The 14,681-nt window shown below is 35.2% G+C and overlaps 1 protein-coding gene and 1 pseudogene across 2 annotated transcripts; both read right to left on the minus strand.

Moving 5' to 3' along the window:
* Positions 1-223: 223 nt before the first annotated feature.
* On the minus strand, positions 224-9,394 carry LOC105420040 (protein MOR1-like; annotated as a pseudogene). The gene is made up of 12 exons (XR_016052249.1): positions 9,198-9,394; positions 2,923-3,045; positions 2,800-2,848; positions 2,522-2,674; positions 2,286-2,444; positions 2,106-2,203; positions 1,873-2,026; positions 1,646-1,762; positions 1,455-1,555; positions 1,067-1,134; positions 735-946; positions 224-628 (listed from the first exon to the last, which is right to left on the minus strand). The product of XR_016052249.1 is annotated as a protein MOR1-like (transcript).
* LOC110006562 (Pentatricopeptide repeat (PPR-like) superfamily protein) lies at positions 7,753-12,292 on the minus strand. The gene is given in 4 exon segments (XM_020662412.2): positions 7,753-8,083; positions 9,284-9,341; positions 9,394-11,140; positions 11,923-12,292. Coding segments are annotated over 4 exon segments (2,064 nt in total). The 5' UTR covers positions 11,943-12,292; the 3' UTR covers positions 7,753-7,844.
* Between the last annotated feature and the right edge of the window lie 2,389 nt (positions 12,293-14,681).

The raw sequence follows: 14,681 nt of genomic DNA on the forward strand, positions 1-14,681 counted from the left end.
TATATATATGAGCATAATCTAATGCAATGCAATCACACTTCTAAAAAACCATGCTTGTGGTATTTACATGGCTCAAAATTTTGCACTCTCTTCATCTTAAGAATCCTTCCGAAAAAAGAAAGTTCATAGCTCAAAATTTTGCACTCTCTCTTCATCTTAAGAATCCTTTTAAAAAAAAGAAGAAAGTTCAATTTGAACCTTAAATACAGTCAAAATAAACCCCTTTCAACAGTGAATCTAAACTACATTCATTCGGTGAATTTTTAGGTCTTAGCTTTTACAACTCAAAATAATTTTTTTCTTCGTTAATTCCATCCAAATCACCGTGCTGCTCTCTCCCCCTTCTCTCTATCTCTATCTGTCTCTCTCTTACCACAACTCCTCAAAATTGAAACAAAGAAGAAACTCACTCCCTCCTACATTGGCGACACTGCACTGCTTTTTAGCCTTTCCATGCGAGCTTGGAGGCCCGACAATGCCTTCTCATCCAAAGGAAGAACATTTGTTGGCATCATCATAACTTCCACATTACCACCCCCATCGCCCTCTGTATTCCCTGCAGCTGCAGTTGCCTGCATGTTCTTCATTCTCTCTCAGATAGCATCCATTGTCCCACAGGTGCGTGCAGCTGTCCACCAATTCAAATGTAAGAGGGAAGCCCAATCTAATAGCACAACAAATTGCATACTTTTCTATCGCCCGAAAGGGGAGGGATCGTATCATGATCCCTTTACCTGCAAATGCATATATCGCGTGGTGGCATCATCAACTTCAACAAACAAAGAGTTGTTTGTTAGTTCATGAGTTTCATCACATTGTGCTGCTGCTTCAAATGGACATGGGACATAGGTGCAAGCTTTGGTGAGGAGAGATTTATGGCAACAGGAGTCGCCGTCAACATTGGCACACTCAAAGGTGTCCTTCCAGCTGCTGTATTTCTCTCCATCTGCATTGCATTCCATTGCAATTATAACAATAACAATACAAGTAGTTCATAGGCCAACACTTTTGTTTGTTATAATAGGCATTACACAAAAACAAACTATTTCGATGGGTACCAATCAACCTGTGCTAATCCATCTCTTATATATGTCCGGCCCCACTCGCATTCTGTAGCTGCGAAAATATAGCACCCTGAAAGACCCAATATTAAATGTCAATACTCAATGATATCCCTGCCTCCCTGCACACTGAAATTGTCCCCAAACCTCTGTTCTACCGGAGCAACACCTTGTTTGCACGGCAGAGAGCAAGGAGGTATCAACTCTTAAAGGTTTGTCCTGTGCAATTTGAACTAACCTTAAGCCCCCTTACCCCACCCCCGCATGCATAGAGAACAAACAAAGTTCCATTTCAAAAGACAAAATGCCCTCATTGGAGAAATACATTTATTCTTCTTTTTGTTCCTAGTGAATCACTCACTAAGGCCATGATGCAAGTACAAAATGACATACCTTAGGGTACAACTGTATGATCCGGTAAAGGTCATACAAGCCAATGGTGCATGTCTGCTTGTCACTGATTTTCTTGAAAACCGCAGCAAGCTCTCGCGGTACTCATGTAAAGAACAAAAAGATGCTTGGTAAGGAGGGTAGGAGACAAATGACTTTTATTTCCAGTATAAGTTCCAAAGTTGAGATGGCACCTTCAATTGTGCATCTGCCGAATGTGTAGCAGGTGATGGCCCATTGTAAACAGAGTCACCCCAGTGTGTTTGGCCAATAGACCCTGATGGTGCCAACATTCTAGCAGCTGCAAGAGTCTGTACAAAGAAAAGAAAATCGGCTTAAAGATCCTGAACTCACATCATAATATTATAGCCGAAGAGGCAAGATATGGATGGTGGCGGCAATAAAGTTTATTAATATATACAAAATCTTTACGGAGATTAAGGTCGATGTATGGCTGAGGTTCCAAGTCTATAGGAACCATGGAGAGGTGACCCTTTATTGCAGTTCCCCGAAGCTTAGCAAGCTCATGTAGAACAGTTTTAACCATGTGCAGTGGCCTGTCATCAAGCCCAGCTCTGGCAATTATCAATTGGTCAGGTTCAATATCCTAATTAATAATGTAAGAAATGGAAAACTATTGGCCTGATAATAAACCTTCTTCGTATTTCCTCCATTCATAGCTCTTGTAAATATAGATGTATAATTTGAAGAGTACAATCAAGATCCACCTCAAATATTGTACTCTGGATAACCTGAATAACTTATATTACATTAGCAGTGTGCACAAACATACCAAGGGACAAAGTGTAACATATTATGTCGGCATCCGATTACCTTTGTCAAGTTTATGAGACATTTGACAACAAGATCACAGAACTTTTGACTCCTGGCTGCAAATGTCTCACCAAATGCAAGCAATGGCCATATTGAGGGATCTAAAGGCCACAAGAGGTTGATCAGCGCAACAAAGGAGGAAGTGCGCTCAGCATTATCCTGAAATAATGTAAGAAATTAATCATGATAAGGACAATGAAAACGCAAGCAATCGACTACAAGAAAAACACCATAACCTTTAGCATCAAAACATTTAAAGCCTTCAAAAGTTGGCTTCCATCATCCATTATAGGAACTCTTTCATCCAAAAGCCATAAAAGAAGCTCAGTAAGAAGGATGTTGAGGGTACTTTCCTTAAAAGCATGAGCTAGCCTTTTAATTTGAAATGTCTGCACAAATCATATGGTTTAACTGGATTTTCTTCCCAAAGCAACACGATATCAGGCCAGCATAATCACATAAAAGTGGTATACAAATAAACTTGCCGGCATAAGGGTGTTTAGGAAATATTTACATGACCTTGAAGATGCGCCAGAAAGACTGAAGTCAAAAGTCTTGGGTACCTGTCAAAAGTAGTCAAATAAGCATATAAGGAAAACAACTCCAACTGAACAGATCCTCGAATATGATGATAAACCTTTGTTGCAAGGCATGAAACAAGTCTATCCACATCCTTGACTAGATCCTCCATCGCGATACTTTTTGGCTTGTTTGTGGCTTGTGTAAGCTCATGACAGATGACTTTTATACCTTCAACTACCTGCAACGAAGCATGTAACTATGAAGTACAGAAAAGTGCAAAAACAAGAGGACAAACAATAGTCGGATGTAATGGGAAGGTTGTTAATGCTTTCCTCTCTGGTTCCTAAAATTCTTATAACCAAAAAGATACAAAACACAACATTAACCATACTGGGGCACATTAATCCAAGGTGTCCTTCAATATTCCGGTCGATAGCAGTAACCCATTATAACTCTGTCCCTACAGTTAACAGAAGTTCGCATGGGATCACCTGAAAATATGGGCCTTGCATTGGGCCCAAATCTTATCCAATATACCCCTAAGAGATTGATGGAAGGAAAAATTATTCTTATTTTTATTTTTATTCAACTTTAAAGAATGTATATTATAGTTTTAGTTTTAGGGTTTATTTCTAGGGGTTTTTAGCTTTTAGGAATTATAGGGTTTTTTATATTTTTATTTATTATTCATTGGTTGCTATTCATAGTTATTGTTTATGGGTACTATTCACGAGTACTAATCACAGGGATAAAACTATCATTACGAAATTTAAGTTTAAGTTAGGACATATAGGCCATTTTAATCATTGTATGGATTTCTTTTGAGACACTTCTTTTGTGGAAAGGGAACACCTATCATTTTCATTTAGCAAATGAAATAGCACCCATGAGCCCTACACAGAAAGTGCACCTTCCTCAGGAGTAGTACATTTGACCAACCATAAAGGCGTACAAAATACATACATCATCCGTCGTTTTAATATATTGAAAAATTAATTAGGCCTGCTATGTTTCTTGAAGTAATCCTCATTAAACAATTGCATTGAGAAGTTAGAAATGTCAAAATTCCAACAATAAGATATATTTTGTTAAAAATGACAGCTACTCTAAGCCAAGCTACAGTATTAATGTTTCCAAAATATAAGATACACATTTCCCCTAAATCCTATGAATAGCATAACCTAGAATGACAAAATGGAAGTATCGGCATTTTTCAAGTTTGTAGATTATGTGAGTAGTCCTTGCTTTCCAATCATAATAATCATATAATATGCCAACCCTTTCATCATCGATCTATGTTGTCTTTTCACCCTTTTGTCTCTAATTATGAACGTACTCATGGCCCAATTTATCCTAATGTATCTTTAGTCTTGTTTGGGAATACCCCCAAACACTTTTCGAGTGTACTCCAGAACTTGATCAAATATAGGATCTCGGGTATAAGCTATGTGATCAAGATTCAGTGGGGATTTACCCATTACTCCCACTGACCTAATACATTCCATGATGTCTCAAAAGACTTATCAATCAAAGTGCCTCAATGGAATTGCACCCAAGTGTAAGATACCTTTATCTAGCTTACTCTAGGATGTCATATACACAGTTTTCTGGTTTTTCAAGTTGAGGGCAATTCCTAGATTATGTAGCAGAAGATACAGGATGACATACCTCTAATAAAATAACCATAACTTTCAAAATATAGGGAATTTTATCATGAGACTTGGTTTTTTGAAAGCTAAACTCATTAAATATATTGATATTTCATTTGTTTAAGTATATTATGATTTCATTTTTTGAAAGCTAGACTCATTAAGTAGTAAGAAGTGAAGTGATCTTAGCCATTGGTGCTCCTCTTCTATTGCACATAAGAGGCCATGATCCTAGCCACTCATCCCCATTCAACCACCTAGATCAATGGATAAGATTTGACACCATTATCACCCTTGTCCCGTTAAAAAATTTCGCTTAAGTACATTGTAGAGATTCCATAAAAACGTTTAGGTTTTAATAAAATCACTAGAGTACTATATGTACAAGGGCATGTCATTTTTAATAATTAGAAAAACCCACGTGTGTGAAGAAAATATCATATGACACATCCAATGGAATTTAAACAACCAATATTCTTCACATGGCAATGGAATTTCAACAACCAATATTATTCACATGGCATAAACTTATGGGACAAAGCCACATGAGAAATCCACACATGCCAAAATATCCCATATGGATAACGTTTTTAATTCAAATTATTTCTCAAAAATCCTTGGCATCACACATGCCAAAGGGGGACACATGTGAGAAATATAAGCATGTGAAAATTTTAATTAAATACTTTATAAAATCAATTCAATTAGCATAATACCCCATAAAGGTTTACTCTCTCAAAATGCAATCACTCATTACCTCATGTACTCGGGATATATGAATCTGGGCCGCAGCACCCAGATTCAATCTCTCTCTCTTACTCACACTGAGCGAAAGATTATTGGCTTTAACGCCTTGAAAGACCATATAGCCAACACTACGAACATTTGAAAATCTTAAAAATTGTTGGTCTAGATAATGCATTACAAGATGCATTATTTCCAAGACTTAAAATAGATTTTTTTTCTTAGGTCCATGTATCTCAAGGTTGAGATGATTGGATTTGAGGATTTTTTTTCTGCATTGAAACACTACTTCTAGTGAAGTTTTAAGGCGTGCGTTAGTTTGATTATTTAAGGCCTCAATCTTATATAAATTTTTTCCAACCTAACATCAGAACAACATACTACAAACTACAATCCAAGCACTATCAACACAAATATACGTGGTTCACCCAAAATCAGGCTCCATTCACATGCAACCGGCAAGAAAACGATCTGCCAAAAGTAGAAATTTCCAGTTTCAACCACACAAAATAGGGCTCAATTGTAGCTAAGATTTTTTTCAAAAATCCCCAATCTCATCCTTACAAGATCTCTCCCTAATAGGCTCTTTAATTTCTTATATTCTTTCTTTCTACAATGAGCTTTAAGCCTATGTATAAGTAATATTTTTGTAACGAAAACAGCCCTCGGCAATGAGGGGATTTTTCATGACCGTCCCAAAAAACAAACGTATCAATACCAAAAAAGAAGGGAGACAGCTGAGAGGAAATCTTTCGAGGTAATTCCCTCTCTCTCTCTCTCTCTCTATCTCTCTCTCTCTCTCCACAACCACTTTTCATAAGCACTCACCAAATTCTTATCCTATCCTATCTACGCACTCTTCCCATTTCTGCAATGGGACCCAACCCAAGGAATTCTTCCATTCTATCTTCCCTCTCTAAATCCTCCATTGAAACTCAAAACTACTATGACACCAATGATGATGCACGGGCTTCGACCCCCAGCAAAGAAATGCTCTTGTTTAAACCCCTTTCCCTCTCGACGTTCACTCTTCACAGACATTCAACAATCTCTCTCTCTTCATACCTGGTCCCTTGATCCCAATGCTTACCCCGATAAAATAGAGCTAAACAAACACAAGGTGACCCCTCCTCTCACTCGCTGGCCTCTAAAACTCTCACCCAAGAGGCTCATAAACATGATCAATCAACAACAAAATGTGGACCTAGCCTTACAATTCTTCAACTATGCTGGGATATATCACCCCAATTTCTCGCATAATCCTGACACTTATCACACAATCATTGAGAAATTAGCCAAGGCTAGGGATCTCAATTCCATGGAAATTATTCTAAAAGGGTTGAAGGATTTGAGATTCAATGCAGTGAAAAAACATTCATAGTTATCATTTGGAACTATGACTTTGCAAACAAGCCCAAAATGGCCCTTTGATCCTTTTTCAGGATGAATGAGTTTGGGATAAACAAGCCATCAGATAGGTCTTTTAATTCTCTTTTGAATGCAATGATTCAGATCAAAAGGTTTGACTTAGGTCACACATTGTATAAGAACTACAGAAAATTTGGGATATTTCCTAATGTTTTATTCGCAAGATTAGTAAAATTTCTGCCCAAAATTTTTTTTTGATTTAATCCATCCAATAAAAGCTATGGATGGACTGAAAATGCTGTTTGGGTGGTTTAATACCCCCAAACCCTTTCACCCCATTTTCAAAGGTCAAAATGACTTTATTGCCCCTGCCCGAGGGGTACAGTTTTGAAAAAAATGGCGGACAGATTATGTGGCCTGATGTAGTCGATGCGGGATGCGACTCTGATACGGAGGGATGCAGCTCTGATGTGGGCGCATCAGTCCAAACTGCATATACGAGAAAGTGCGATGCACTGGGTGGCGCATAGCGCCTGATGCGACCGCATTTTAAAACACTATAACAAAAATGCAAATTTAAAACTATGCAATTATGTTTTACAGTGAAGTGTTAATACATGCATAAAAGCAATCCCATATTGCATCTAGCTTCCTTATGGGAAAATCTTTTATAGAAATTAATACCAATGAGCAAACACCCATCTCCGAGCACATCCACAACATCAGTGGGGTGCTGAAAATAAGAACCTTCCACATGGCTTCCAGAAGTCCATGTGAAGAAACACTGATACTACACAAGGTTTAATATTCAAACAGGAAAGAACATATTTCATGAATCAATCTACAAAAGCACCATAAATCCATTCTTTGAAGTCAGATAAGAAAAAATATCACATGAAAATAATACAAACTGAACTAAAAGACGTTCTATTGCTCAAGACAATGTATAAAGTTATTTCTGGAAAGAATACTAATGCAAAATAAACATGATAACATAATTGACCAAAAAATTAGATACACAACATTGCTTGAGAACTTGACAAAAATCAATTATTTCCATTGACTGAGAGCTCACTAATCACCTTCAATGATCAGCTGAATCAAAAGAACCAGCAGGCTTCAGAGATTTAGTACGTATGCAATATCCAGTTTCACCGCATTGATGTAGCTTCAAAATTCAAACCCGTGATAGTTATAAGTGCATTTGTGTCAATGGAGAATTGCAACCTTATATGGGCAAAGAAGTGTAAGAGCATCTCAATTGTAGGCCAAACAATTAAGTAGCACACTCCAAAATTCTTCGAAGTGAACATTTCCACTTTTCTCTATGACTGATAACTTTGTCCACAAACTAACCCCATGAATCCAAATCAAGAAGAAAACCATGACTAGTCGTTGCCACAAGTAACTTCATAATCTGATCCCTTGACTCATGAAACTCATCCATTAAAATGGCATAACCCATCCTTCTTTGTAGGAGAATGGCTACTAAAACTCTTTTGACTTGTTTGGCTCAGCTGGAAAAAATGTAAAGGTGGTTCATGTTTTTTGTGAAGGAAATAAAGTATGCTTTTGCTTTATATATTAAATTGTACCCTTCAAAGTGTAATTGTATAAGATTTTCCATTAAATAACAATTTTAGGTAGGAGACTCCTTACCCACTGATTTTAGATAAAAGCAAAACATAAATCTTATGTTGTAGACTCTCTAACAGCTTATACTCACCTCAACTCTAGATGAGTGTGGTAGGCATTCCTTCTTACTGATGATTCCTAACAATTAATGGCTTTTCACTAGGGTTGTCTACAATTGGGTTTATCTAATAACACTCATATTGTATCCTCTTATTTTACATATCTACGATAAATGGTCACCTACGAGGAGAAACACTTGCTATTTTACATATGGCAAGTGTTTCATTGTCCTCACATTGCTAAATTGTTTTTCCTCATATCTAAATTTGTGTGTTTGATATAGCTGCGTACATTTTTTTGGGCAGATGTGCCTAAAACCTGCGTGTGACCATATATGTTCGAAGTTAAACAAATGCATGCATACATACTACATACTTATTTATCTATACAGGAAGAAACTAATATCTCCTTTTTTCTTTTATACAAAGTAACATTTAAAAAAAAAAGTCCCATCATGGGTTACATTCCATTATACCAATCACAAAAAAGGAACAAAAAAGAAGACTTGAAAGATTTGCAATCCACATGATGGGCATTGGCTAGACATACAGTAGATATTTCAGTTCAATGGTTTCAATAAAATTATCTAGCATGGAAAAAAATAAAAAGAGAAAAACAAAATTCAAGAACACAATCTCTATAGGAAATACAAAGTTTAATATTAAAACAAAAAATATCATATTTCATGACTCAATATACAAAAGCACCATAAGTCCATTCTTTGAAGTTAGATAAGGAAACTATTACATAAAAAGAATACAAATTGAACTACAATATATTCTATTGCTTGAGACAGTGCATAAAGTTAATTCTAGAAAGAATACTAAAACAAACTAAACATGATAACAGAATTGACCAAAACATTTGATACACAACATTGCTTGAGAACTTGACAAAAAAATTTATTTTCATCAACTGAGAGCTCACTAGTCACCTTCAATGATCAGCCAAACCCGAAGAACCAGCAGGCTCCAGAGATTTAGTACGTATGCGACATCCAGTTTAACCTCATAGATATACCTTCAAAATTCAAACCCATGAGAGTTATAAGTGCATTTGTGTCAATGGAGAATTGCAGCTTCATATGGGCAAATAAGCGTAAGAGCATCTCATTGTAGGCCAAACACCTATGCAGCACACTCCAAAATTCTTCCAAGTGAACATTTCCACCCTTCCCTATCACATATAACTTTGTCCACAAACAAACCCCATGAATCCAAATCAAGAAGAAAACCCCGACTAGTCGTTGCCACAAGTAATTTCATAATATCATCCGTTGACCCATGAAATCCATCCATTAAAATGGCATAAGTGGACTTATTTGCCTCACACCTTTTTTCTAGCATTTCCTCCAAAACCCTTAAACCTTCCCTTCCCCTTCCAATGATAGAAAACCCTTTGATCAATATATTGTAAGTGAAAACATTAGGAACGCACCCTTTCTCAATCATATTATCCCATAATCTCCCTGCCTCTTGCAACTCCCCTTTCTCACACATTGCTGATATAAGTGTATTATATGTCAAAATACTTGGCAAAAACCCTTTCTCAAACTCATCGAAAAGCTTCCTTGCCTCTTTAATTTTCTCACCCTTACAAAGCCAATATATGAGTGTACTATATATAGCATTATCTGGGGTGCAATTCCTCTTCAAGAGCTTCTTCCATAGCACACAAGCCTCATCAACCTTGCTTTCTTGACATAGAAGGTCAACAATTTTGCAACATAGGGTTGAGCACGGTATAAACTTCTTCTCGAGCATTTCATTCAAAAGGCTTAAAGCCTCACCTGATCGCCCCTCTTTACAATAAGATTCAATGACCACACCATAAGTGACATCATTTGGAAGAACCCCATTTTCCTCCATATCATCCATGAGTTTAACCGCGTCCATCAACCTTCCTTTTTTACAAAACCCATCAATCATAACTGTGTAAGTGATAGGGTCAGGTACCCAACCTTTGGTTATGATCTCATCAAAAATTCTTTTTGCTCTGATCAAATCACCACGAGCACAAAATCCACTCAAAATTGTAGTGTAAGTTACAGGATTTGGAACAAAACCCTGGCTTGGCATCTCCTCCAAAACCCTAAAAGCCGATTCCAAATTGTTCATTTGACACAAAGCCTTGATTAAAATATTGCAGGTAAAAATGTTAGGAAATATCCCAAATTTCTGGCAATTCTTATACAATATATGAACCAAATCAAACCTTTTGGTCTGAATCATTGCATTCAAAAGAGTATTAAAAGACCTAATTGACTTGTTTATTCCAAACTCATTCATCTTGAAAAAGGATCGAAGGGCCATTTTTGGCTTGTTTGCAAAGCCATAGTTTCGAATGACAACTATGAATGTTTTTTCACTGCATTGAATTCTCGAATCCTTCAACTCTTTGAGTGTAATTTCCATGGAATTGAAATCTCTAGCCCTGGCTAATTTCTCAATGATCGTGTGGTAAGTGTCAGGATTATGTGAGAAATTCGGGTGATACTTCCCAGCATAGTCAAAGAATTGTAAAGCTAGGTCAACATTTTGTTGCTGATTGATCATGTTTATAAGCCTCTTGGGTGACAGTTTTAAAGGCCAGCGGGTGAGAGGAGGGGTCACCTTGTGTTTCTTTAGGTTTATCTTATCAGGGTAAGCATTGGGATTAAGGGACCAGGTATGAAGAGAGTAAGACCGTAGAATGTCTGTGAAGGGTGAAGGTCGAGAGAGAAAGGGATTTAAACAGAAGTATTTCTTTGCTGGGGGTTGAAGCCGGTGCATCATCATCGGTGCCACAGTAATTCTGGGTTTCAATAGAGGATTGAGAGAGGGACGATAAAATGGAAGAATTCCTCGAAAGACTTCCTCGCAGCAAACAAGATCGCAACTAGTAAAAACAATCAGAATAAAAGTAAGTGATATATGAATCCAAATGAAAAAACCAGCGTAAACAGAACAAATCAAGATGTATATGGAAGAGATCAAAGGAAATTAAAGCAACAAGTAGAGACAATTTTAAAAAAAAATCAGCGTTTTTATGGAAAACAGTTTTAAACTAAGAGTTTTTTAAAAGGTCGAAAAAAAATCACGCAGTTTTCATAAAACGTTTAAAAGCAATTTTTTCATAATACGATTTAAATCAGGCCAAAAATTCATATATTTTTTAGCTATATTTTTTTTGAAAGATTAATTTTTATTTCCTGTTTTGTGTATTGCAGCCATTGCTACTTTCATGCTTTTGCAAAAAAAAATACTATTTCAAAAAAAACCAAAAATAGAAATCTGTATCCCCAATGTGTTCTTCTAAACCACAATTGCAGATTGAAGGTATGAATTTTTTTTTCCCTTTTTTTTTAAACTTAAGCAAATAGATGCTTATTTCAATTTTTATTATGGAAATCATTGTGTATATGAAATACTGTTTATAGCAGATCATTTTGTAAAGTAAATCATTGTGTAAAGAAAATCATATACATGCAGATTTCTGTGATTATTTGTGACAATTGTTTTTATGGAAATATTGTTTATGGCACAGATTAGAGCTCAAAACATAGTGTTTTACTGATGAATGAGAAGCAGAGTGTGTGACTACAGGACCGAGTAATCAATATTTTGTTTTTGATTATGTAATAACAAAGATAAACAATATAGTGTAAACTGTAGACTTACAGGAGCAAGCAATTGTACATATAGGATTAGTTCCCCAAACCTAATCCTTCAGCTCTCCCTGCTGTTTCCCCAACATAATGAAAAACCCTCTTCCTTTTCTCACCCTAAAAATCAGTTAGAGCCTCTTCACAAATAAGTATAGTTAGAGCCTTCTCTCAAACAACATCCCAAATCAGATAAAAACCCTCTTCAAACTATCCCAAATCAGCATCCCATCTTCCTTTTCTCTCTCTAATCAGTTAATGCCTCTTCCATTAGGGTTTGTGAAGCCGATTACCTCTTCCTTCTTCCTTCTTCTCTCTATACCAAGCCGTATTCTCTTCCTTTTTTCTCTGTAAACCGTAAACACAGCTGTGAAACCCAAATTTATTTCTACGAGCCCTTATAACACTTTAACCAAGTGTCTTAAATCATTGTAGAGAAACCAAAAATAGTTAAATCATTGTAGAGAAACCAAAAATAGTTAAATCATTGTAGAGAAAACAAAATTCGTATATTTATTTTTAGTACCTTCTAACTAATGTGATGTTTAAATATTTAATGAATAAATTTATATAGTATATTTATCATCATATCATAATTAAAATATCATAATTAAAGTATTTAATGAATAAATTTATATAATATATTTGTTTTTGGTAGGTAATAAGTAGATGTGATGTTTTTTAAAGTATTAAATGGACAGACTTTTATAGTACATTTTTTAGTATATAGTAGTTAATTACATATTTAATACTGGTTGATTGAACGAGAATCACAAGACATCTAAATTAATTGACTTAGTTATATTAGTCTAGTAAAAAATTTATGAAATAATTAGTTCTTGATGGCTTTGACACAATTTTTATTTTTTAAAATTTCAAAATTTCTAATATTATAAATTTGTCTGATTTTTTTACTTTGATTTTTTAAACCTAATCCGATATATTAGTGATATTTTTATATGAAGTATTTTTGCCAATTCATATTTTTTATTTGATTGTTTCATTTGACTTTTTAAAATAAAAAACGATTTGTTTTTTATTTTATGATGAGTAAATTTATTGATAGTCTCGACTTGCTAACTATGATGTTGGTTCAACTCAACTCATCTCAACTCGGCTCAGCTTATAACGGTTCATATCGACTTTGCTAGCATGGTTCCATTTAACCATAGCAAGGTAACTTTCATTCAGCCAAGCTGGCTTAATATAGCTGAGCCGAACCAGGTCTAGTTGAGCCGAGTTGATTTAAAGCTAAGCCCTACATTTAAAAAGCCCAAAAAATAAAAATAAATCTTAAAAATTTTGTAAAAATTAGAATTTTTAAAATATTTAATAGGGGAATTTCTCGTAATTACAAAAATACCTAAAATTTTTCGTTATTACATAAATACCTAAAATTTGACAGTTGTAACTTTTTTTTTTAGAAAAAATACCGAAGTGCCCATTTTTTGTTTTCAGAAACCCAAATGGGCCTGATTTTCTTTTTTGAAAAACCGAATTGTAGTCCTGTGGGTTTAACTCTATTTCCCCTGCTTCTCTCTCACTACGTGGAAACTATCAGGTATTTTTGTAATAATGAGAAATATAATGGATATTTACATAATTTTTCCTATTTGATATGAGAAAAATTATGAATAAAAAATATAGAAAAGTATTTAGATGTGGAAATGGTTTCTATGAGTCCATGTAGAAAAGAGTCGCATCTTAAAAATATATTTTTGAGATGGATTTTTCGACCTAATTTTTAAGGACATGTAATCTCTAACATGGAAATCATAAATATGAAAAAACAAATAGATTTGAAAATTTAATAATAATAATTCTATTAATAAAACATTTGGATCGTTAGTTTCAATTATTTTAAACGGACTACCTATTTGCATCCATCTTTAAAAGATCGATGCTTTATACCTCGGGGACAGCAAATGTAGAAATGCAGTCCCCAACGCATGAAACAATTTTCTTTTAGATATCATAAAAATAAACTTTCTTTCAAATAAGTCCAAATTTTAAACTCTTTTCTTAGCACTCAAGGAGTCAATCTCTTTAAAGCCCTTTGTATCTCTCTGTTGGATTTATGTGGCCATTAAAGGTATTATAAGTGCATATAATTGTATATGATATAGTGGAACAAAAAACTCTAGTGGAAGTATGGTCATACTAGACCATGATAAGGAAATGTTATTTGCCGATACTCAGATTTAGCATGACGTGTTAGGCTAGTCAAGTTGGAAAACCCTAATACATGGGCATGGAACAAAATCGATTAAGGTTTATAGGATATCTATTGATGAGGTCGGAGTTGCCCAGGAGAGTGAGCCAAGGACTGCGACCCTTGTGTGAGATAGTTGGTCTTCAGAGATGATGGTCAAAACCTCGTCACAGATCCATCATATGGCATGTGCGTACGATAGCCGTATTGGGAAAACAAGTCACCATTGAGGGGTGAAGCATGCCTATATGTGAGAGATTACCCATATGTACCATAAAGCTGTAATAGCTTATGGTCTATGTAACCCTAAACCTCGTCTTTAGGGTAGAACTTGTAATCCATAGATTGAGATTATGTCCTTTTGCCTATTAATTGACTTTGATACCTCAATCATGAACTCTTGTTTTGGTCTGTAGGTCATGGGAATTGCTAGGTCAGTTTGAAAAAACAAGTGTAGATTAATTCCTAAACTTAAAAGATCTTATTCCCATAAAAAAAATTTTGTTTATGTATTTTGAAGTTAATTGAATTTTAGAATGATTATTTAATTTTTAGTGAGACTT

This window comes from Amborella trichopoda, chromosome 1 (genome assembly GCF_054954075.1).
Source record: "Amborella trichopoda isolate Santa Cruz 75 chromosome 1, AtrichopodaSantaCruz75HAP2 v2.0, whole genome shotgun sequence".
Taxonomy (NCBI): Eukaryota; Viridiplantae; Streptophyta; class Magnoliopsida; order Amborellales; family Amborellaceae; genus Amborella; species Amborella trichopoda.